Source organism: Salvia splendens, chromosome 3 (assembly GCF_004379255.2).
Source record: "Salvia splendens isolate huo1 chromosome 3, SspV2, whole genome shotgun sequence".
Lineage (NCBI taxonomy): Eukaryota > Viridiplantae > Streptophyta > Magnoliopsida > Lamiales > Lamiaceae > Salvia > Salvia splendens.
Genome location: NC_056034.1, coordinates 36991173 through 37017624, shown reverse-complemented (window position 1 = coordinate 37017624; position 26452 = coordinate 36991173). Strand labels below are relative to the sequence as shown.

The window sequence follows — 26452 nt, the reverse complement described above, 5'->3', positions numbered from 1 at the left end:
CGGGTCTCTTTTTTGAATTTTTTTTACTTTAAATAAGTTTTTCATACTATATCTCAATTTCACATCACCTTTTTCTTTCACTGACAGTATAAAATTCACTTTCAATGAACCCCAACCTAGATGACTCTTTAAAAGGAGAAAACAAGAAGGCAAGAAAAGGAGCCGAAGAAGATAAAGACTCCTCCATATGCTCCCATTAATAATGTGATGGGAGTTCAACTTTTCTTTTCCACAACTAACATTTTTATGTTTGCAAGTTCCACTAATATGTGACTCATCAATCACTTTCATGCTCAAAAAGTAACACCAGCCATATAAATCATAACTCCTAAAGAGCAGATTCCTTTGCATACTTTCTCACATCAACCTTCCCATGTTGAATTCCACACCAAATAAAACCCTAGTACAACAAAAAAAAGCTGTCACACTAGAGAGAGTTGCAAATTGCAATGATATATTGTGTGAAGATTTGATTTGGACTGTAACTGCAAATAATTTTATCCACTAGCCATATTAGACAACTTGATACTATACATTATGACTAAGATTTCTGCTATTATATTTTATTCTTGGTGTTAATATTAGTATTAATAGTTATAAATTCTAAAAACAGAGTAAAACAGAAAAATGTCATCAACAGTTGGATGCTTCATACATTCAATTATTTGTGGTGTAATTATAGAGGAGATCATGAATTGTGAGTATGATCAAATTTTATGCCAGCTCTAAATATAAGTTGTGATTAGAGGAGCCAAGTGGCCATTTTTTTTCAATAGTTTCCTGATATTATTTTAGACTTTGTAAAAGGTTAATTATTCAATAACTAAAATACTACTTCCTCCGTCCACCAATACAAGGGAAGTTTTGACCCGACATGGGTTATAAGAAATATAGTAGAAAATAAAGAGTATTTTAACCATTAAATATTTTCTTTACTTATTATGCCAGCTTTAAATATTTTCTTTTTTGTGTTTAGATGTGTTACTGTGAAAATAAATCCTTTAGGCCATCCACTACGCTGTCTCTATACCGTCTCTTAAACCGTCCCTTAACTACTATTTGAGCACTATTTGAGGGCCCCACTGTCCTTTTTTCATCCATCCCTTAACTAAGGGACGGAACCTGCAACGGTCCGTCCCTTAACCGTCTCTATACCGTCCCTTAATTACTATTCATTCAATTTCATTTATAATTTTTTTTTCAACCCAATTCAATTTAAACAAACACACTTTATTAAAATTAAAACAACATTACAACTTAAAAAAAAAAAAAACGAAGACATAATTAAAATTCCCAAAAAATAAAAATGACATAATTTAATCTGCTCCGCCAAAGTTTTCCCAAATGTGCTCAATTAGATCCTCTTGGAGTTGGGTGTTGGAGCTAGAGTCGCGTGTCCTTGCCCGAATAGCCAACCGTTCTTGTATAGACGGATGCGCTCCACTTCGCGGCGGACTACTTGCGGTTGAGCTTCCGGGGGATTCGGGGTCGAACCAATTTCCCGCATCGGGTCCTTCGTCTCGGACAATCATGTTGTGCAAGATTATGCACGTATACATGATGTCGACCATGCTCTCCATGAACCACGAACGAGCCGGGGCTTTGATGATGTTGAAGCGCGCTTGGAGAACCCCGAACGCCCTCTCCACATCCTTGCGCGCAGCCTCCTGCTTCTGCGCAAAAAGAGCCTGCTTTGGGTTCGCAGGCCTGCCGCACGTCTTCGCGAAGGTCGGCCACTTCGGGTAGATGCCCTCGGCGAGATAGTACCCCATTTTATACCGCCGGTTGTTGGCGACGAAGTTGATGGCCGGCGCTTTACCATCCAAAACTTCGGTAAAGAGGTCGGACTGTTGGAGCACGTTTACGTCGTTGTTCGAGCCATGAACCCCGAAGTACGCGTGCCAGATCCAAAGCCGGTAGTCGGCAACGGCCTCGAGTACAACGGTTGGGTGGGTGCCTTTGTGGCCGCTCGTGTAGGACCCCCTCCAAGCCACCGGGTAATTCTTCCATTGCCAGTGCATGCAATCGACACTGCCAAGCATCCCGGGGAATCCGTGCACTTGTTCGTGCAGGTTGAGGAGGAACTGACAATCCTCCGTGGTTGGCCTCCGGAGAAATTCGTCACTGAAGGCTGCCCGGACGCCTCTGCAGAAGTTGAGCAAGCACATGCGCCCAGTGGTGTCTCCGATGTGCAGGTATTCGTCGAATATGTCGGCCGTTTGTCCAGTCGCAAGCTGCCGGATGGCTGCAGTACATTTCTGCAGCGTCGTGTGGCTGGGACGGCCGACCGCGTCGAACCCTTCTCGGAAGAACTCTTCCCTGGCCACCAAAGTATTCGCTATGTGGAGAAATAGCGGTTTCCGCATGCGGAAACGGCGACGGAAGTAGGTATCTCCCCAAATCGAGTTATCGCAGAAATAGTCGCGTACTAACCGTGCGGCGGCTTCTTCCCGGTTCCGATTGATGTACTTCCGGGAGCGTCGTGGGGGTGGCGCGGCTTCCTCCGCCTCCCGTCGTCGATCTTCTTCGAGTGATTGTTCCATTAATTGACGCATTTGCTCAAAAGGATCCATTTATTTTAGGTGATTGAAGATGTAAATTGGAGTGATAGAGAGGATTTGAGAGGAATAGATGTGTGTTTGTGTTTGAAATGAGTATGAAATAAGATTATTTATAGAGTAAAAAAATAAAAAAACAAAAATATAAATCAAACGGTAATATTACCGTTTGTATAAAAAAAATTTAAAATTCGATTTAAAAAAAAAACGAATTATTGCGTCATCAGTGACGTCGTCCACTCGCGGGGCAGCGAGTGGGCGACACGCACGCAAGGGACGAGCGCCACGTGTCCCAGGCGCGTGGTGGGACAGCGCGTCCCGCGTCTCGCGGGTACGGGCTACGGGACGAGACGGGCTCGGGCTGGGGACGGGATGGGCGCTGCAACGCGTCCCGCGGCGAACCCGTCCCTCCGGGACGAGACGCGAGACCGGGGCGGGACGCGTTGTGGATGGTCTTATTCCTTTTAAGGCCCATTTAAAAAAGTTCTCCCCAAACACAATTTCGATAAACCACTCCACTATTGTTACTTAAAAGTCACTAAGATATTAAAAACTGAATTACGTGAAGAACGAGAATCTAACTTATGAAATCGCAAGAATGTAATTAACGTGAGAATGTAAGATACCTTTTTCATAATCAGACAAGTTTTATCTTCTTTCATAGAAGTACATACTTTTTATACAATCACGTGATTCTTTTCGATTTTTTTTAAAATATATTCGGTCATCTTCTTCCGAATTAACACTACCTAAATTATAGTAAAAGATTAGAAAATTGAGATCTTAAAGAGCCATGTATATATCTCATCACATTGAATAAAGGTTACATTCGTAATAAAATAACTTTAACATTTTACTCTGTAATTTCAAAAGGTTAATTTGAATCTAACAGAAAATATCATTATACAAAAAAACAATCTAGCTACTTATAGGCATGATTGAGTAAATTTAAAAGATAAAATAGTTAAATAAATTCAAAATTGATCAATTAATACATTAATAAAAATAAACAATAAGTTAATTTAGATTAAGTGTCTATACTCTATATGAGTTGTAATCTCCTCCTCGAAATCCAGTTTCTATATTTGCATAATTATCACTTTATTAATCATTATTCTTGAAACTATTTTCATTAACTGCTCCACCTATCCATCATTAATTTATGTTATCTTCACAAACCATCAAACTCAACGAAAATATGTTTGGTTCATTACAGAAACAATCAAATTTTTATACGCTTAAAGAAAATAAAAAATTAAACATTCCAACCATCAAACTTTTCACAGTTTATTTTTAAAGATCGATTTAATTGTGAAAATCCTATGCTACTGCCAAAATCATCTGAACCAAGTGGTTTTAATTGACATGGCATTGGTGTCAAAAATAAAAAGATATTCAAATTTTAGGTCTAAATATAATATTCACTTCCTTTCCACAAACACATCAACATTCACCCAATTTTCAAAATCTGAGACATTATAAATTATAGAAAAAGAACCCACAAAAACGCATGTCTCCCAAAAAAGAAAAATAAGTTCTGTAGAAATCTGACTTCATTCAATCAAGCTCTGCAACTGCAGCAACAGTCCACAAATCTGTACTCGTTGGATTCCCATTTTCACCCATAAATTTTGTTTTTCCTCCAATAATAATTACTACTACTTTATAATTATATTTTAAGCACATTGAAAAAATTCCAACATTTACTAAAGTATTGAATCATGTACCTAAAAAATGTAAATAGATTCAATAAATAAAAATGGATTAATTATTTTGGAGTTAGTAAAATGTCAAAAATGGAATATTATTAACAAACTGATGAAGTACTGTATGTTTTATCGTAAAAACATTTCTTCTCGTTGGGTTTCGGTTGCTTTGCCAGAAAATCACGCCACAAGATTGGAATTTGATCCCAGGCGTATATGTACGGCTTCCTGCCGAGGTTGAGAGATTCAATTTTTTTAATTGAAATGTAATCTGGTGCCCCAAATTTATGTGAGCGTTTGGTTTTGATTCAGATCTGCAAATTGTAGACTGCAGAATCAACAATCCATGTCGAAAACATTGTTTCTCGGGTGAGTTCGTGCTCAATTGCGTGTGGATTTGAAGGATTTTGTTTTTCTTATGCATGAACATGGGAGATAGTATGAGATCAGGGGGTGGTGTGTTGAAGAAGAAGAGTTCGTCAGGCTGTTTAATAATTAGGAAGAAGATAGAAAATGGGAATTCTGGAGGGCGGTGGGAGGGTTTGAGTTGTCATAGTAATGAGAGAAAGAGGCAGAGGTTCGGTGCAGGCGGCTTTGGCGCCAGTGATGAGGATGAGTCATTGGGGTTTATGAGACAAGTGAATCGTAAGAGCTTGCACAATGGCTCCATGGGTTACAGGAGGAGTGAGTTTGAGAACAGGGAGTGTGAGAGGAGCAATGTGGGGATTGATCTTGGTCGTGAGAGGAGAAGTGAGTTAGGTTCGAACGAGTTTGATGAATTTGATGAGAGAAGGATGAGAGATGAGTATTTGGAGGATAGACATAAGATGGTTGGGTGTAAAGGTGGTGAGAATTCAAAGGATTTTTTTATTGGATCATCGCGTGGGAATCTGGTGGCGGATAGACAGCATAGTGTTCTTTTTGATGGATCTAGTAGTGGGAGGAGCAAGGGGGGTGAATATGCTGGTTGGAGGAATAAGGGATTTGATTTGGAGGAGGCTGAGGAAGAAATGCCGGGTTCGTTGTCAAGGTTGAAGTACCCAGATGGGGCTGATGAGCCAATCAGGCTGCAGGGGAAGAATGGGGTGTTGAAGGTGATGGTGAATAAGAAAAAGAAAATGGAGTTACATTCTGGTCAACGTAAGTATGATTCAAGGGCATTTGAAGAAAGAATACGCCCTAGATCAGAAGATGTACCCAGGAATGACCAATTGTTTAGAATCCCCACTTATCCAGTTTCAAAGCCACCAGAAAACCAAGGTTTGTGGATGGAGAAGGAGAAAATGAATATAAAGTTGGAAAGAGTAAAACCAAAACCGAGTAAGGGCATCAAGATTAAAGAGTCAGAAATCATTGGCACAAGTAAAGAGACTACGGTCAGAGAGATGGAAACAGATGTTGCTGATACCGCACTTAACCTGGCACCACCAGGTCTTCAAGTTTCTAGCTTGAAGAAAGCGGTGAAAAAGGAGGAAGAAAGAGCAGCCATAGATAATTTCACCCCTATTAAAGGGAAAGAAGGGAAAATGAAGCGTGGTGGATGTACTGAAAAGCAACTTTTGCGGGAGAAGATCAGGGAAATGCTGATTGATGCCGGGTGGACTATTGATTATAGACCTAGGCGGAACAGAGATTACTTAGATGCTGTGTACATTAATCCTAGTGGAACAGCCTACTGGTCAATTATTAAGGCTTATGATGCACTTAAGAAACAGCTGGAAGAAGATAAATCAAAAAACCAATTGGTCATTGATTCTCCTTCGTTTGCTCCTCTTTCTGAAGATCTGATAAATAAACTGACTAGGCAGACAAAAAAGAAGATTGAGGAAGCAATGAAAAGGAATAGAAAAGAAGATGGTCTGTCTAAGAGTGCCAAGAGATCTCCTGGTAGGGATGATGGAGAGAGCTCAGACAGTGATCAGAATGAGGAAACACTCAGTTCCTCTAGAAAACATAATCAGAAGTCGCAGAGACATACATTTCCTGATACGGATCAAGCGAGCAATGGTGAACTAATGCTCGCTTGTGAATTAAGTAATGATTCCCCGAAAAGTAAATCCAGGAAAATAAAAGTTGACATAAATACTTCTGCTTCCAATTGTAATGTCTTACAGGGAAGAACAAGTAAAGTGATTGGAAGATGCACCTTTCTCGTTCGCCCCTCTGTTAAGGGGGAGAACTCGGAGTCTGATGGATATGTTCCATATAGAGGAAAAAGAACTGTACTGGCCTGGCTGATTGATTCAGGGACAGCACAGTTGAGTGAAAAGGTGCAGTATATGAACCGCAGAAGGAATCGGGTGATGCTAGAAGGCTGGGTCACGAGAGATGGCATCCACTGTGGCTGCTGCAGTAAAATCCTTACAGTTTCAAAATTTGAGCTGCATGCTGGCAGCAAGTTGCGCCAGCCTTTCCAAAACATATATTTGGAGTCTGGACCCTCCCTTCTGCAATGCCAAGTAGATGCCTGGAATAAGCAGGGGGGTTCTGCGTGTCGAGATTTCCATACTGTAGGCGTTGATGGGGACGATCCAGATGATGATGCCTGTGGCATTTGTGGTGATGGAGGTGCTTTGATCTGTTGCGATAGCTGTCCATCAACTTTCCATCAGACCTGTTTAGAAATACAGGTACTTATCAGATAGTCTCAAGCAAGATTTGTATTTGTTTATGCATTGCATCATTCACAGGACAGTGATTGTTTCCCCATTTTCATTTTGGATATGATTTTGGTTACTTTATTGTTCTGGCTTTTATAATCAATATTTAATAGAGTAGGATGTATATATCATTTGAGCATGTTTTATACCAGCTTAAGTGTTTTGTGGATGAAAAAAAGATCAATTCCGAGAAATAGCACCTTGTAGTCAATGTTCACAAGTATTGGCACAAGACATAATCGTGTTTATCATATTCAAAATTTCTTAATAACTGGCACTGGATTATATTTCTTGGTAGTTGAGCACCTTTGTTTTCTAATTTCTATTCAATCCAGATGCTTCCTTCAGGTGATTGGCACTGTACAAATTGTATATGCAAGTTTTGTGGGGACATCGATGCAGATGAACTTACCAGATGCAGCTTCTGTGTGGAAAAATGTAATTGTTTTATTAGCTTGAAATTCTGCATAGCTCTTTCCTCTCCTTCTGAGCTCCCTGACAAAAACAAATGCACATTTCCATTGATATTCAAAGTAATTTTATGATTAAAAAAAAACTCTCTTTTGTATTGTTTTCACAGATCACAAATCATGCAGTAAAGGAGTGCTTGCTTCATCCATGAGTTTGAATGGTGCATCATTTTGTGGGCTGCAGTGTCAAGAGGTTAGCTTTGGTACCATAATAGCTAGCTGTGGCAATACATTGTGAATTGTGATGTTCTCTTTAATCACCACAACAGCCTGAGGGCTAAATGAAAAATTAAAAGCTATTCAGTATATGTGGAAATTGCTATATAATGAATATCAAATGCTGTTCATTTGTGATGACAAATGAGGTTTCAGAAGTCGATCATGCTCTCTTCATGAACACAAGTCCAACAAAGAATATACTTAATATGCATTCAAAAGAAAGGCTTGGTTTGTTTTAAATTTTTTGTTTATCCCATCTTTTAGAATTATGGATAATAATTAAGGACATTTATGCACACTGGAAGTAACAAAATCGTCGTTTCAGCTCTCTGTTGAAAACTGGTAGATCCAAAAGTAGTTATAAGGAGTGCCTAGTGATATTGGACTAGGAGAATATATGCTGGGTGTAATAACTTTCTGATACTGTAAACACACTGCAATAATGTGCTCCGTATCAGGCCATGTTTGTATTTTCTTGGGGATATCCCCAATTTCAGTTTATTATTTACAGTATAGATGCATATCTGTGTATTGATAATATTGACATTCTTTTCTCTGTTCTTCTTCAGTTTTATGATCATTTACAGAAGATTCTTGGACTCAAACATGAACTGGAAGGTGGATTTTCTTGGTCCCTAATTCAGAGAACAGATGTGTCTAATGCCTCACACCGAGGGTTTCCTCAAAGGGTTGAATCAAACTCCAAGATAGCTGTTGCATTATCTGTTATGAATGAGTGTTTTTTACCCATTATTGACCGCAGAAGTGGAATTAATATGATCTGCAATGTTGTCTATAACATCGGGTGAGCTGTTATTTACCTGCTGCTAAAGCCTTCGGTGCACACACTCATACATCACAAACTCTACTAAATGATCATGCTGGAAAATGGTGATATGCTATTTTCCTTGCCTAAGATTTTTCATATCAAAAGTATAGATATAGGGGTGCTTGTAGATTTTTCATATCAAAAGTATAGATATAGGGGTGCTTGTGGGGGGAATATAGAGCTACATGTATGGCAAAGTGTGAATATGTGGACTGTAGTTATCTTCAACATTGCTTTTTAGCTCTTGTGGAATTGGATCCTAGATACTATGCCTATTTTTTAACATAGTAAGCTGTAAGCATGTGAATATGTGTGTGCGTGGTGGGAGGTGGATAAAATGAGGGAAGGAATGAGCAGAAAGTCTGATGCAGGATTTGGTCAAATGGCGTTACTTGTTTCTTATGTTACTAGTGATTCCACAAAATTGATATTACTAACATGTCTTGAATAGGAGACTGAAATCTAAAATTGAAGCATTCGTCAAACCTGAAACTCTGAATGTATAGAATGCATTTATATGAAATTATGCATGCACGTGGACGTTATTCTAGTATTAGTTATTCTTCAGTATATATGACAGATGATTGTCTTGTAGATCAAACTTCAACCGTCTGAACTTCTGTGGATTCTATACCATAATTTTGGAGAGGGGTGACGAAATAGTTTCTGCAGCATCTTTAAGGTAATAGAATAATTTGATCTTGATACTATCTGTCTGTGGTCATAAGTCATAACTCTAGCTTGATTCCCGATGGTAATACATATTACACCTCATCAGATTCTTATCATGACTGTCCTAGTCCTACATGTATTTGTTTGCATTTGTATTTTTCCTATTGGGAAGGGGGTTGGGCCTCTTCTATTCAGTTTCAAGTTTCCAGATTTACAAGACAAAGTTGAAAAATAAAATAAAAAACTAAATTATCAACATAAGTGAAACTGCAAACTGATTTATTTACCAAGGAATTATTAATTTTTGATCATTAGCATTAGCCCTTGGAGGTTTGTTTGTCATTTGTCACTTGTTTTCTTTCCCTCCCTAAGCCAATCTGATAATTGGATTTTTAATCTCTTCATTAGGATCCACGGGACCCGTCTGGCTGAGATGCCATTTATTGGGACGCGTGAAATCTACAGGCGACAAGGAATGTGCAGGCGTCTTCTATCAGCAATTGAAACAGTAATGACTTGCTCTGGATTACTGCTGTGCTGATGCATTTGTTGTTCAGTTGTTAAATTAAGTGACAAAAAAATTACTGGGAATTTAAACTTTCCCCTTCATGTGCTGGAATGGTGATTAATTTTTGTGATTCCAGGAACTTCGTTATCTCAAAGTCGAGCAATTGGTCATTCCTGCCATATCTGAGCATATGAACACGTGGACTTCGGTTTTTGGTTTTCATCAACTTGAGGATGGGCTCAAGAAAGAAATAAAGTCCATGAACATGCTGGTGTTTCCAGGGACTGACATGTTACACAAACCATTGTCTAAGCATTTCGATGGTATTAAATTTCTATTCCATCTGATATGCTCAAACTATTTTAAAATTTTGTTCTTGAATGAAATCTAAACTAGTATGCTGGCCTCAGAATTCATTATATTTCGATATGTTTTGCGGTAACTTTTATCTTAATTCATCCCTATTTCAACTATAGATATGAAGGTATCTGAATCAATCAAGAACCAGTCCCAGTTGCCTGTTATGGTTGAAAAATCGGATATTGATTCGCCCATGGAGTATGAGAAACAGACGAGTAATGATTGTGGAGTGGCCCATGACACCAAGACAAACAACCAATTTAGTGACCTAGACTCTGGCTTTCCAGCTGCAGCTGCTCCTACTAGTACTTCAGATTCTATTTACGAACCTCTTACCTGCAACGGAGCTATCGTGATCAAGCCTGAGGTGGAAGACAACCAAAAAGAACTCTCTGCTAGCTCTACTGCCTGTGAATGCAAAAACATTGATGTGCAGAATGGGTTGCAAGGTCCTCCTCAAGAAGACAACTCTCCTTTGGAGGCCGTTCTACGCAAAACTGAAGCTCCTTGTCTCAAGTCTATATGCGACTCTGCGACTGAAACTGATCTAGTTGAGACTGTGACCAGTAGAAAAGATACTGCCGACTCTACAAGTGTGAATATAGGTTCCTCTTTGAAGGTTCCTGAAGAAACTGACACCGAAGCACTTGTAAATCATGTTTCTGTTCTCGAAGCATCTTCACCTAGTGCTACAAATGGAGATATGGAAGTTTTCACTGATAGTGCAGCCACATCTGATTTTAAAATTAGCACCATGAAATCCTCAATCCTTATTGACAAGGATGAATGTGACGCTGAGGCCCTTTGCATCAGCACAAGTCCTCAAGTCTCTGCAAAGGATGTTTCTGAGGAAGTGGACTTAAATTACAACCCCACCCCTATGTCAACTTTGCTGGATTCTGGAAGAAACACATGCAAGGCCGACATCCAGGTGCAAAACGACCTTGTAGTCTCTTGTCCAGATCCTGAGATGGCTCTTGTGGTTGATGGAGAAGCTGCATCTTTGTCGTCTTCTGAATCTTTGGTTGAGGCTGCTGCAGCACCCACTGAGAGAAATGCAGAATCTAATGCTGCTGATGGTGAAAACAACAGGTAACTTTCCTGTTAAATGTGGCAAGTCTGGGTTTTGTAGCTTTAAGATGCTGTGGATGAGCAGATAGAAGAACAGTATTAGGTTTACAGGGTATTACTGAAGGCTGCTCCCTCTTATTTGAAGTTCGAATCCTAACAACGCCTTATGATTTCCTATCCCGCATTGTTTGTATGCTGTGAAAATATCATCAGATTCTACTAGCATGCCTTGTGACTCAGGCATCATTCTTTATTTTTGATGTGGCCATGTATGTAGCTATCAGTCTGGTAATTTGTATATATATTTTTATGTTAGCAGACCTCTCAAATAGTCATTTATTGGAACGAAAGTCTGAATCTAAGTTATTGCTTAAGAAAACGCGGAGTTGGATAACATTCTATTATCCCTCCTCCGTTCTCTAAAAATAGAAATTTTGATGATGTTGAGAGTTTTAATGCAAAACTAGTTGAGCACCCATGCCATCCACACACATGTATTATGTCTGCGAACTCATCTCCTCACTTTTATGTAGCGTTTACTAAGCCAAATAGTAAAGTTGGATCCAATGACTATACTATTAGAACTCCAGCCCATTCCCTGCATATTAGAACAACGATCCGGTCACACAAGGGAGGGTAGGACTCAAAATGTTGAGTTTGCTTCAAGAATGCAAGCGCATTGAACAGCATAAAGTGCACCAAAATGGGAACAGAAATTCTTCAATTGCAGATAAGAGTTGTATTGCACAAGCCATCTGGATCGAAGAAAAATGCTTGCTTTGTCTTCCCATCCGGTTGACTCTGGAATCCCTTTATCCTGCTCAAACCAAAATAGGCAAATCTTCAACAAAACAATGAAGGAAACTGAACTGCTCTTTAATTATGGCTCGATGGTAAAAGATCCTATATCAAAGTAAAATATGCTGATGCTGCTGAACATGACATCTAGAACTAGGTTTTATATACGAATCATACGGTAAAGCAGCTTTTGCAATCCATCAATTGTAATACAATGAAGCAAAAACATCTAAAATAACATTGATTCCGCCAATAAGTTCCGATTAAAAACCCTCTACACTAAATAAATATGATAAATCGATATGCATCATCTAGGCTCATTAAAAACCAGAATCACACCACAGCAAACACATACTCAAAGAAACAGAGAAGAGAGACTAGAGGGTGGACCTTTACTCTCTGAACAAAGGAGTCGAATTCGGGTACATAGAAACAGACATGGTGTCCTCTAGGGAGGTTCTTGGGGTCTGCCACGGACCTTCAGGAAGCATCCCTCTCTATGAGGTGCAACAACATATATGATCCAAGCTTCAACCATATCACCTCTAAATCGAATTTTGGATACTCTATTTGCTCAAACCCAAAAACCTTCATCACCAAAGTAACAAAATAAAACAAGAAAAGTTTCAGTAATCAATATCATATTCTATCTCCATAGATCCCAAATCCCTTCATTCCCAGAAAACAGAAAAGGGGCAAAGGGTCCCACTAATCAAGATAACTTTTTTTCTTTCTAATTACACGATGCAATTGCTTAAATTCTGCATTCAACAAATATGAAGCGAAACAAACTTTGAATTTGATTACTTGCCAACTGAATTTATCAGAAACCTAAAGCCATTTGCAACGCTATCTCTTATCCGTCCCTTAACCGGCTCTTAAATTACTATCTCTTAACCGCTTCTTAAATTACTATTCTTGGGCCCCACTGTACTTTTTACTTATCTCTTAACTAGGGACAGAACCTGTAATCCTCCATCTCTTATCGGTCTCTTAACTATCTCTTAAATTACTATTCATTCATTTTCATTTTTTATTTTTATTTCTAACAAATTCAATTAATAAAAACACATTTCATTAAATAAAATAAATTTACAACATAAAATTCTTAAAAAAATAAAAAAATTAATTAAAAATACTAATAAATAAAAAATACATAATTTAATTTCTTCCGCTCACTCTCACTAAATTCAAAATCTTTAAAGCTCAAAGAAGCAGAAGAACGACGATGATGTGCGTCTATCGGTTGCCAAATTTTGCCCAAATGTGCTAAATTAGATCATCTTGGAGTTGGGCGTGGGCGGTAGAGTCACGTGTCCTTGCTCGAATAGACAACCGTTCTTGTATATACGGATGCACTCCACTGCAAGGCGGACTACTTGCGGTAGAGCTTCCGGGGGCTTTAGGGTCGAACCAGTTTCCCGCCTCAGGTCCTTCGTCTTGGACAATCATGTTGTGCAAGATTATGCACGTATACATGATATCGACCATACTCTCCATAAACCACGTACGAGCCGGGGCTTTGATAATGTTGAAACGCGCTTGGAGAACCCCGAACGCCCTCTCCACATCCTTGCGAGCAACCTCCTGCTTCTGCGCAAAAAGAGTCTGTTTTGCGTTAACAGGCCTGCTGCATGTCTTCACGAAGGTTGGCCACTTCAGGTAGATGCCGTCGGCAAGATAGTACCCCATTTTATACCGTCGGTTATTAGCGATGAAGTTGATGGCCCGCGCTTTACCATCCAAAACTTCGGTGAAGAGGTAGGATTGGTGGAGCACGTTTACGTCATTGTTCCATCCGGGGACCCCGAAATACGCATGCCAGATCCATAGCCGGTAGTCGGCAACGGCCTCGAGTATAACGGTGGGGTGGGTGCCTTTGTGGCCGCTTGTGTACGACCCCCTCCACGCCACAGGGCAATTCTTCCTTTGCCAGTGCATGCAATCGACGCTGCCGAGCATCCCAGGGAATCCGTGCACTTCTTCGTGAAGGTGGAGCAGAAACTGACAATCTGTCGTGCTTGGCTTCCGGAGAAATTCGTCAGTGAAGGCTGCCCGGACGCCTTTGCAGAATTGGATCAAGCACATTCTCCCAGTGCTTTCTCCAATGTGGAGGTATTCATCGAACACATCTGCCGTTGGTCCAGCCGCAAGCTGACGGATTGATGCAGTACATTTCTGCAGCGTCGTGTGGCTGGGACGGCAGAAGGCGTCGAACCTTTCTTGGAAGAACTCTTCCCGGGCTGCCAATGTATTTGCGATGTGGAGAAATAGCGACGGAAGTAGGTATCTCCCCAAACCGGGTTATCGCAGAAGTAGTCACGTACTAACCTTGCGGCAGCTTCCTCCCGGTTATGATAGATGTAAGTCCGGGAGCGTCTTTGGGGCGGCGCGGCTTCTTCCGCCTCCCGGCGTCGATCTTCTTCAACTGATTCTTCCATTATTCAACGCATTTGCTCATATGAATCCATTAGATCTATTAACTTTGGGGGAAGAATAAAATAGTTTATTTGAGATGAAAATTGGAGTGGAAAGATTTGAGAAGAATAGATGTGTGTTTGTGTGTAAAATGAGGATGAAATAGGAGTATTTACAGAGTAAAAAATAAAATAAATTGGGAAAACAGTCGAAAAACGGTAATTTTACCATTTTCGAATTTAAATTTTTTTATTAAATAAATCATTTTTTAAAATAATTTATTGCGTCAGCGTGACGAAACCCACTCGCGAGCCGGCGAGTGGGCGTCACGCATCGCGCCGGAGGGCGCCACGTTGCGCGCGCGTGGCGAGACAGCTCGCAGACTGTCTCGGCGAGCCGGGCGTCTCGGCGGGCTAGGGACGAGACGCTGCAACGCGTCCCGCGCCCGTCTCGTCACGGAGGGACGGGATTCGAGCTACCCGCTTAACGCGTTGCGGGGCGTTTGATGTCAGATGTTTCTCTAGAAATGTGATTGAGGCAAGGTCCTTGAGCTGCCGCCGCCATTATCACTTGAATTTTTAGTTTCTACAGAGAATTCTTGCTTATAGTACTTGTATTTGAGACATCTACACCGTTCACGTGTCCACGCACAGACACTCGTGGGATTACAACTACACTTCAAATTACTTATTACTACTTTTATTGGGGTATTCTTTTCGACTTTAAATGCAAACTCCTTATTTTATTAATCTCTCACTGTCGAAGAATATGATATATGAATTTTAATGCATGATTGAAAAACTAAGAAAGATAAAAAAAAAAAGTTTTAAGGCCATGTTTGGTTGGCGGGAAAGTAAAGGTGGCAAGGAAAATGATTCCTGGAAAAATGAATCCCGGGAATATGATTTCTAATAACTTTACTTTCCCGTGTTTGGAAAATATCAAGATTTGAAAGTATATATTTGATTTAAACACTAAACTAAAAATATACTTATCATTTTTTATTTATAAAAAATAGAGTGAACTACATCAAATATCCCTAACGTTTCCGAAAGTTTCGTTGCAGGCCCCTAACAAAAAAAGATATCTCCACATAATCCTAACCTTCAAGGTAAACACAAATCGTGTTTTTTGTGACTATATTGCCCTTTAGGCCTTAAAGGGCATTGCCGTCAATTACGTCCATTGGCTGACATGAGCCCGGGCTGCCCTGCTGTCACGGTCACTGTGGCTGATGTAGGGGATGGTTGGGTTCGCCGGCGATGTGACATATTGTGCAGCCATTACGTAGGACTCGTTTGAGATTAAAAAAAAGGCATGGGGCGGGTATTTGAAACATTTTTAAATTATTCACGAGTAAAATCCTTCGCCTCCACACCACTTAACCTCCCCACACCCCTCTCAATAACCTCTCCTTCGCCTCTGACGGTTCTTGCATGAATGGCCACAAAACGAAAGCGGGCTGGGTCGTCTGGTGCTTCCTCCTCACGCAATGGGCCTCGGCGTAAAAAACATCCGGCACCACCGCCACCGCCATCGCCATCGTCATCGTCATCGCCACCACGACCACACAGACGTCGACCGGAGGTAATCGATGTGGACCCGGAAACCTGGGATGTCCGAGATCCTGAATTGGATTTTTTCTATCCCGAAGAAGAATATAGTAAGTGAAATGAAATTGAAAAACGCAATTTTCAAATTCACACGTAGATTGGCTCGGTATGTGATATTCTTACTTGTAGATAGGCTCAGTTTGTGATTTAGGGCTCCGAAATTTGTAAATATTGTTAATTTAGAAATATGTCTTGGTTTGATTTAATTCCATTTCATAGTTTGTCTGATTTTAAATATTCTTCACAGGGGACGCTCCTGGTAAGTTTTCCGTTGCGTTCCATCATGGTGGTGCGTTCTTCGAAACCAAAGAAGAGAAGAAGTATGTTGGGGGTGGACTGACTTACTTCGACGAGTGCGACGTTAACCATTTCGAGCTGATAGACTTGTCTAGTATGTTACTTAAGTTGAAGTATGACATGAAGACAATATGCGAGTTTTATTACTATCATCCTAAGTACAGTCCTGGATGTGGGGCTAAGGCCGTAGGAGGCCCGTTGACGCCCATTGTTGAGGATGAACACCTAGTTGAATTCCTCAAAGTTGCTGCGACGAGCACAAAGTTAGTTCACATATACGTGGTGGAGATTACCCGGGCAGACGCTATACTAAAAAAGATGAAAGATGAAGCGCAAGAGGTTCTCAAATTCTGGCCTGCGAAATCCGCAGGAGTGATTATTGAAGAGATTGACGAACCTCAGCCAACTGCCCCAGTGCGTCCACCGAGAAGGAAGAGAATGCAGGAGCCTGTGGTTGTGCAAAACAAACAGCCTTTGATGATTGGGTGGTATGAAAAAGATGTAGAGTTTGAGGAATTTCTTATAAATAGTCTAGAAACTGACCGTGCTAGGAGGAAAAGGGACGCCGAGATAGCCCGTCAAAATCTGGAGAAAGCCTTTGAAGAGGTAGCAGCCGAGGATGGAAAAGTATCAGATGATATACCAGCATTCATCGAAATTATGCCACAACAAGTTGAACCAGTCCCAGAATTTATCGAAGTTATGCCACAAGTTCAAACAGTCCCCATACCAAATGAAGTTATGCCACAAGTCGAAATAGTCCCAGACATTGTTGAAGCTATACCACAACCAATACCAGATGAAGGTGAAGCTGTGGCTGATGTTGAGAAAGTTGGAGGAGAAGACTTCCATGCACACGTGCATGAGGTAATTACTTGTGAAGCCAAATAAACTTGTATGGATATATTACCCACGTTTGTGAGTTGTGATTTACATGAATGATTTAGTACCCCATTTGTGATTTTGTTCTGTTTGTATTCGTATGTGTTGATACTGTTCTGTTTTTACTTAGGGTGTACATGGTTCGGCAGAAGACGTATACCATCCGGTAATGGACATTGGGTGTCAACCTCAAGCAGACATTCAGACTGACAATTCATCCTTCCCAGTTGTTGAGGACATTACCCTTGAAGAGTTCATGGCCGACTTGCAGACCCATGTGCAAGCGACAGATGCAACTCCTATTCCCGAACCAAATGCAGGACAATTACCCCACGATGAGGAAAATTGCCCTACTGTGGAGTATTATCCGGACGGATGCCATCTTCATAACGAGGGTTCTCCGAGTGATGATGATGATGAGGACGAGGTTGACCATTTTATCTCTTTGGCGAACATGTGTCGGGATGAGCAACTATTTCATCCTATTACGAATCCCTACATCAGCAACAACCAGATGAAGTTGGGGAACAACAACGGTCGGCGGAAGTGGAGCCCGAAGGACAGGGGTCTGGACAATCGACTGGTGATGGTAGTGGAGGGTCGAAGAAACGGTGCAAGTATTCTCGTGTTGTAGAACAAAGGAGCGAGACGGATGCAAACCCATTACGCGATCAAGAAACAGTTGATGAGCTACAGGATCTGCAGGATCTAGAAGATTTGGAGGGGTTAGAGAAGAATGGTATAAAGTACACCCCATTCAAACTGACCAGAGAGCTTCCTGTTTGGAAGCCTGGTGATATTTTTAAGGATCAAGATTTCTTCTACAAGGTCATTCGCCAGTACGCGATAATGACCAGACGACCTGTCCATGTAGCAAAAAATGATGGCAAGCGACTCCGTGCCATATGTAGAGGCAAGGCATGTGAATGGTATGTGTATGCAAGGAAGATAGAATCCCACAACAATACCGATTATGTGGTAATAACTATGTTGAGAGATCATGCTCACACGTGTTCGCAAGTGTTGGATCAGAGATGGCTCACGTCAAAGTGGCTAGCCGAGCGATACTTGGAGAAAATCAAAGCGAATCCCCACATTTCATTGTCAGCGATACGACAGTGTGTGGATGAAGAGTTCGGGCTGAAAGTTGGTAGAATGAAGGCATACCGCGCAAGAGACACTGCATTGGAAGGTATTTTTGGCAAGGCCGGACGCCAATACTGGAAACTGTTCGACTATAAATCTGAATTAGAACGAACACATCCTGGGTCGAGTGTGCATATACACTACGAAAACTTCAGGGATCCTGAAGTGGATGGTCCGCGATTCCTGAGGTTTTACTGTTGCCTAGGACCGTTGAAAACTGGGTGGATGCATTTTTGCCGTCCAATTATTTTCTTGGATTCCTGTTTCTTGAGAGGTATGTACCGAGGACAACTTATGACTGCCATAGGAATTGATCCAAACAACGGCTGGTGGCCTATTGCGTGGGTAGTGACTGAGTCCGAGAGCTACGAACAGTGGAAATGGTTCCTTACATACCTCTCGGAGGACCTTTGAATACAGGATAATGCCCCAAGATACGTCTTCATGTCTGATCAGCAGAAGGTACTACTAATGTGATTTCAGCAAATAATGCATACTGTAAATGTGATTAATTGAATAAACGTACATTATCTGTGATTTAGCACTAAATATTAATGTGTTGCATGAATTATAGATGTTGTGATATGGCCTAAACATGTGCTAATGTGTTGCATGAATTTGGTAGGGTCTTGCAAAAGCCATAGTGGAGGATTTCCCACACAGCGAGCATCGCTTCTGTGTTCAGCACATCTACAACAATTTCAAGAAGAGGTTCATTGGGGAAAATTTTAAGGAATTACTGTGGGAGCTTGCATCAAGCACAACCACCGAACAATACGGGGAGAGGATGGACGCATTACGGATTATATATCTGCAAGCGCATCAATACCTACTCGGTGTTGCTCCAAAAGAAAAGTGGGTGAAAGCATATTTCGCGTCACATGTTTGCTGTGATATAATCCTTAACAACATCTGCGAGACATTTAATTCGAAGATATCAATTGCACGCGAGCTGGCCATTATCACAATGCTAGAGGATATCCGGACGAGTCAGATGGAGAGGATTCAGATCAGAGGCCAGTGGATCAAAGCATACGATCACGCACTGCCTCCAGTTATCAAAGAGATCGTCGATAAGTTGTACGCGATGGCGTCTTCCTGGAGATCCACATGGAACGGGCAGGATGCGTACCAAGTGTCGGGACCGACAGGACAATATGTAGTAAACATGCGTGAATTTACTTGCTCGTGCAGATCATGGCAGCTGACTGGGATCCCGTGCACTCATGCCATTGCTACAATTAACAAGAATGGGAAGGATGTATCAGATTACGTCTCCCGCTATTATTTGCAGTCAACAATGTTGATTCTATACGAGAATGTCATGTTCTCAATTAATGGGATTGATAACTGGCCAAAGAATACTGAGGTTGGATTTGTACTGGCACCCCCACGGACGAAGTGACAACGTGGACGGCCAAAGAAAGTGAGCGTGAAGAGCCCCAGGTTTGTCATCATGCGGATGGATCTGAGTCACTCCGACGAACATTTGTACTCAGATGTCGTCGGTGCGGACAAGAGGGTCATAACAGGAGGACATGCACCAATGATCCCTGTGTTGATGCTCGAACTGAAGTTGGAGAGAGTTCACATCCAAGTGAGCCTCCCACGACGGATGGTGGTGTCAGGGCTGAGTCATCTACCATTGCTCCAAACCAAGAGGTACAATTATGTCGTTAGTTATATTAATGCCCTAACTGTTGCCATGTATGTTAATGGCTTGTTTGTTACAGACCAATCAACCTCGTCGGGGACGACCTCGCACACGTCAGTCTACGCGTCCAACCCAAGAGGTAGTTTCCATTATCAATTTTTCGCTTTTCGTTTCCTATCCATTGGTAGTCAATTTGACCGTGTTGTTGTTGGTTGCAGAGCAATCCCACTGGTACAAGGGCCAACACACGTCGCGCTACGACTCAGCCGCAACGATGTGGCCGTCGCGGGGATCGGGATTGAATGTTAGCGGGGATCAAGTGTGGGAACCTGAAATGTCTCAAAATGGTGTTAGTTTAAGTGTGGTTGTTTTGACAAACAATATGGTTTAAGTGTTGGTTTAACTGTGGGATCAAGTATGGTTGTTTTTGACAAGTATTTTTGTTCTATTAATTCAGTGTACACTTTTGTGTATGCTTTTGGTTTAGAACCTTCTTCTGTGTTCAGTAATTGATTGAGTACTGCATATAGTCTAACTATGTACCCAAAATTTTATTTCATAGGAAGTTTTGTCCATCGGGTGGTATTCAACAAAAGCTGGGTACTTACGGTGGAATTTTGCGAAAAAGCGGGGTACGTAAGTTGTTATTATAATTTAAATTTCACGTGGGAACCTACTTCAATCGTGTACAATAATCTCTTATCGAAATTCCCCTTATAAGTTCGGTGATGCACAAGTGGTACCATTACATTAGGAAAAATATTAAAACCAATATTAAGATCTTCATTTTTCGACACATTTTGGTTATTTTAACAACTTCTACACTAACACGTTGACACTACTCAGTCTTCATGCTCAAAGTTAACTTCAACTCTTCACATTCCTCACTATTCTTGCGCAATTTTTCTTCAAGATCACACACCTCATTATTCTTGCATCGGAGTTGTTCTTTAAACCTGTCTCGTTCGAGCTTGATTCTTTGAAAGTACGTGTCCTGGCTTGGCGATAGACCCGAATCAAACCAACGAAAGAATCTGCAATCGTCTTCCTTCCATATTGGACAACGATAGTAACGTCGCCCAGGATTAGCAGCCGACCTTGATATCACGAGCTCAGCCTCAAGATCATGCTGACAGTACACAGTCTGAGGACGCGGCCAATCCCAATTGAAACTTGAGCCGAAAGATTGTGAACTAGAGACACACATTGCAGTAAGGACCTGATTTGAAAATGTTAACCAACAATGTTGTCACACCTCAGTAACCAACAATGTTTGACAAACGAATGCCCAAAAATTGGAATGACACACCCTAAGACACAACCAACGTCAGCCGCATGAACTCGCAAAAAACACCATACCTTTTACCGGTCACAAGGCAATACATTACCTAAATTGCGATGTGAAACTCAGCGATAGGGAAAAAATACCCCAATTGAAAAAAACCAAAATCAGCCGCATGAACTCACTAAAAACACCTTACCTTTTACCGGTCGGTCACAACCCAATAAATTACCTAAATTGCGATGTGAAACTCAGCGATAGGGAAAAAACCCCCAATTGAACAAAACCGAAATCAGCCGCCAATTGAACAAAAAACCCCCAAATGTGAACTAAAAACAGCCTACATTTTAACCGGTCACAGAACAGTGGAATAACTCACCTAAAAATTGCAATGTCAAACTCAACGATATGGATGCCTAAATGAAAGAGTGCAAGAATGAGTGAATGAGTGCAGGAGTGAAAATGGGGAATTAAGAATCATACTATTTGTGCATTACAGATGTATAGGTCGAATGGGTGGGAATGAAATGATTGTGAACAGTGGTAGTACATAGGGTAGCTCTGCAACGCCAGATTAGGTCTGCGGTGCATGTCCCCCTATTATGTGGAAGTTTACTGAAAAGCCCCTGAAGGCATTTGGGCAAAATGGTCCGAAAATTGGCTACAAAAACACGATTTGTGATTACCTTGAAAGTTAGGGTTATGTGGAAATATTTTTTTTTGTTAGGGGCCTGCAACGAAACTTTCGGAAACGTTAGGGATATTTGACGTAGTTCACTCTAAAAAATAATAATACATATTATTTAATAAATTATTAATTACCAATGATAATAATTATTTTATTTTATTTATTATTACGATGGATAGTTTAAATATGGATTATACATCATAATATATAATAATATAATAATGAATAAGATTATTATTATTATTATTATTATTATTATATTTACTTAATTTTTAATTGAATAAATTTTATAATTTAAAATTTCACTACAATTTTATTGTTAATTACTATAAATTAATAATTATTATATTATTATATAATTATAATTATATTTAATTATTTAATAAATTATTATTATGATAATAAAAATAAAAATAAATATTAATAATATAGTTATAATTATGATAATTTGAATTATAGTTATTTATTATCCTGAAATTAAGTATGGTTTATACTTTTAAATTATTTTTAAAACATTGTAATAAATAATAACAATAACAATAATGATGATGATGATAATAATAATAATAATAATAATAATAATAATAATAATAATAATAATAATAATAATAATAATAATAATAATAAACTGCACTATATTGCATTAAATATCTAAGAATCCTAAAACTGGGAAAAAGAATACCTAAGATAAGTTAGGACTCAGAATCTTGGAAAGTTGTACTAACTTTCCTTGTTTCAGAATTTTGATTACTTTCCCAGTTTGATTAAAAACGGAAACAAACACAGGAATTTAAAATTTAAGGAATCAGATTACTTTCCCAGACAGAATCCTGGCAACCAAACATGACCTAAAAGTATTGGCAGTAGAGAATGGGTTCCACCTCATTAAAAATTAAAGAATTCCCAAAATTAGAAAGTTCATATTTTTTAAGGATGGACTAAAAAGAAGATAATTCATACTTTTCAGAAGAAGATAGTTCATACTTTTCAGAAACGGAGCACTATATTGAACAAAGAATTTGTGTTTGTTTTTCAACTTGTGGTATTTTAATCCTTTATTTCTCCGCTGCAACATTAATCCGTAATTTTACATGGCTCGGTATTCATCTCACAAATATAATCAGAATCGGATGATGATAGAATGCCAGATATATGCATATATTGAATCATTGATTATTGTTAAAAACTCGAAAAACATGGGTAATCTATACATATATAAAAGATGAGTTTTGGCCTTATTTTAAATATTTGTGAATTTTGGGTAAATTTTTTAATATTTATAAATTTTGGCTTCTAATTGTAATTTTGTATTTAATTTGTGTATCATTAAACTTTGTTCTCTCAGCTTCACTCTTCCAGCTAGCTCAACTATTTCAACACTAGATATTCTATAAATACCAATTCTACTAATCAAAATTGTCATGACCATGGTGAAAGAAAGTGTGTTGCTTGCGGTTATTCTCATTTGGTGATGTTGCCTCAAACGTGCTATTGTTGTCATGAATCGAACTACTAAGATTTCACCTGCTATTGTTCATCTTCTTCAGGCGATATAACATGAGTATTGTAATTGTGTGACAAGAATTTTCAAACAACCAGTACATTTTATTTTCTTTGATATGTTGGAGGGTGTATGTAAAAAGTGAATGGTGAGATCATTATGGTGGTCTTTGGGTGTGTAGATGGCCCTAATTGCTCGGTTGTAGTTCATCGTCGAGTTCAAGGAAGATTGGGTGGAGAAGGTAATAAGCAAATAATAACATTTTGTGATTAGTTATTTTATATATATAACGTCTTATTTGATATTTATTTTCATTTAAATAAAGATCTCAATTCTTTTTTTTGGACGATAAAAATATGGCATGTGGTAGTTACAAATTCACTCACTCTTTATTTTCTATTTTCTATTACATGTCACTGAATTTCCGATAAACTTTATTCTTTATGTTAATCTTTCGATTGGATAGATTTGATTAATTATCATTATTTATGTAATTGCAGGAATTATATATACTACGTGGATTGTGATGTTGGAGGTAATTGTTTAAGCATAAATTTGAAATCATTTTATGTAAGTATGAGATTTGTAGTTTATTTCGATAATTGATATTGAGCTGCCAATATTTTCTTTATTTTAATTATTAATCTAAAATTTAAAATAATACTATATCTTTTGAGATAGTGAAATTTGATGTCGAATCTCCAATTGATCGAGAATAAGGAGGAAATGAGATGGATACGTAAGCTGCAACAGAAGTATATTGCAGAAGAAATTAACATCTTAGTGAAGAAGAAGATTTGACAATGTGTTTATGTTTGGTTAATGTTTTATTTATTTAATTAATTATTTAATTTGTTACTATTTTTAGTCTTGGGTTTTGAGTTTTAAGTGTTGGGCTTACTTTGGAAATAATTTTAATGCACAATTATTATAAACAATATATCTTTTATTTTGTGAGAGATTGTGCTAATGTTTTGAAAATTTTATTTTGTATAACTAGGAGGTTGATGCATACTTATATTTTATTGACTCATTAGTATTGATTATTATCTATAATTGTTTTTATGTGTATGGTGTCAAGCTACATCAAAGGAGATATCCACGGAAGGAAAAGATTACAAGAATAATTGATAGGAAAGAATTATGGAATTATGTAAATCATATATTTTCCTAGAATAACTTGGTATAGTTTCCATAGATAGTGGCAAATCCTCCCTATATAATGAGGGTTGTAATTCATAAAAAATACAACGAAATATACAATCTTCTATACTCCTAAATCCTTTGTGTTCCAAATGCCTAGCAAGAGGAATTCCGCCTCTCTCGATTACCATCTTTGAGATGGTATCAGAGCAGGAAATCAACAAAAAACCTCAAATGGAGGTCAACCAAATACATACTCTCGAGCTATTGATCGAGACAATCTCAAATCTAATTGATTTGTACAAAGCCAACACAAATGCAGCAACAACCACGAAGAAGACGTACGCAGCGGCGGCCGTTCCACCCGTCACAGACAGCAGCGTCTGCGGCGGAAGAAGCAATACCAGTGGGAAGGAGCATCCGTCGCAGGTTGAAACAGCGTCTTCATTTCTCCGCTGCACAGCCTCTACCGCCGACGGTCTGGCCGAGGAAGTGAACAAGCAAATACTCCACGCCGCCTTCATCCCCTTCGGAGACATTAAGAATGTGAAGACGCCGCTGAACCAAGCCACGCAGAAGTCGGCGTCGGATGCCGCAGTTCCACCCGTCACAGATAGTAAAGTCAGCGTCGGCGGCGGCTGTTCCACCCGTCAGTGGAGCACCGATGCACCGACGCCTTCCGGTGGCTACCGGACGACGGCAGCCGAGATCTCCCCAAACCGAGAAGCGGCTAAGGTTTCAGGGATGAGGAGTATTTCACACTTAAAAGCCCCGACTCTTCTGAAATTCAAATTCGACCCCCCCAAGTCCCATATACTCCAAAACACACCACAACTCCCCACTAAATACCAAAGTCAACCCCCAGAAAACCAAAAATTCCAATTCCGACCCCATTCATATCAAACATACCAGAAACCACCCCAAACCATTCATAAATCGCAAAATCCACCCAAATCTTTTCCTAAACCTCAAATTGGCCCCAATACAGCCAAAACATTGCAAATTGCACCCCAACCACCAAAACAACCCAAAACTCATCCATGTGTTCCGTGCAAGAACTCCTTTGAATCCCTAGCGTGTTCCTCCACCTCACAGTCACATAACAAAGACACCCAATGGATATTTGATTGCGGAGCTACCGACACAATGTCATTTGATCCCTCAGATTTTTTATCCATTTCAAAATCAGAAAAAACCTGCGTCCAAACTGCCAGTGGAGACCTAGCGCAAGTCCGGGGGGCGGGAATAATTAATATTTCTCCTACTTTACGCCTGTCTAACTGCCTTTATGTTCCGTCATTATCACATAAGCTCTTATCCATTAGCCATGTGACTAAGGAACTGAACTGCAAATTACTGATGCAACCGGAATTTTGTATGCTGCAGGATATCAAGACGGGGACGATAGTTGGGCGTGGCACTGAACGATGCGGACTGTACTATGTGGATGAGATAGCCCAACAGAGTACTGCGATGCTGACTCACGGACTGACAGACAGGCAGGCTTGGCTTTGGCATCGTCGGTTAGGACACCCATCTATAGGATATCTTCGTTTACTTTATCCTAAATTAACTACTTCTATGCAGTCTTTTCATTGTGAAACTTGTTTGTTGGCAAAAAGCCACAGACACTCGTTTAAGTTGAATAATACTAGAATGAACAAACCTTTTGCGTTGATTCACTCTGATGTGTGGGGCCCTGCACCTGTTACTGGGGGTCAAGGATTTCGTTATTTTGTGTTGTTTGTGGATGATTATTCTCGTATGACGTGGATTTATTTTTTGAAAAATAAGTCCGAAGTTTTTGAAAAATTCACAGATTTCTATACACTTATCCAAACCCAATACAATCAGAACATCCAAATCCTTATGTCAGATAATGGGGGAGAGTTTGTGAATGGGAGAATGCAAGACTTTTCCGAGAAAGGGGTTTAGTCCACCAAACTTCGTGTGCGTATACTCCAGAACAAAATGGGG

General features: G+C 39.7%; 1 protein-coding gene across 2 annotated transcripts; it reads left to right on the top strand.

Annotated features, from left to right (window-relative positions):
- Nucleotides 1–4384: 4384 nt before the first annotated feature.
- LOC121795866 lies at nucleotides 4385–11415 on the top strand. 2 transcript variants are annotated; one of them, XM_042194516.1, is made up of 9 exons: nucleotides 4414–4500; nucleotides 4577–6894; nucleotides 7260–7362; nucleotides 7505–7587; nucleotides 8183–8418; nucleotides 9038–9124; nucleotides 9523–9622; nucleotides 9759–9945; nucleotides 10099–11415. In XM_042194516.1, the coding sequence occupies exons 2-9, from the start codon at nucleotides 4687–4689 to the stop codon at nucleotides 11076–11078; spliced, it is 3984 nt and encodes a 1327-aa protein (XP_042050450.1). In that variant the 5' UTR covers nucleotides 4414–4500; nucleotides 4577–4686; the 3' UTR covers nucleotides 11079–11415. The 2 variants fall into 2 exon arrangements, with proteins under 2 accessions (XP_042050449.1, XP_042050450.1); XM_042194515.1 differs by having other exon boundaries at nucleotides 4385–6894.
- Nucleotides 11416–26452: the final 15037 nt, after the last annotated feature.

Bases quoted from the DNA above. Each gene is read 5' to 3' on its own strand.
- LOC121795866 (XM_042194515.1), top strand. From the start codon at position 4,687: ATGAACATGGGAGATAGTATGAGATCAGGGGGTGGTGTGTTGAAGAAG. The intron at 6,895-7,259 runs GTACTTATCAGA...TATTCAATCCAG, and splicing joins AGACCTGTTTAGAAATACAG to ATGCTTCCTTCAGGTGATTG. The intron at 7,363-7,504 runs GTAATTGTTTTA...TTGTTTTCACAG, and splicing joins CAGCTTCTGTGTGGAAAAAT to ATCACAAATCATGCAGTAAA.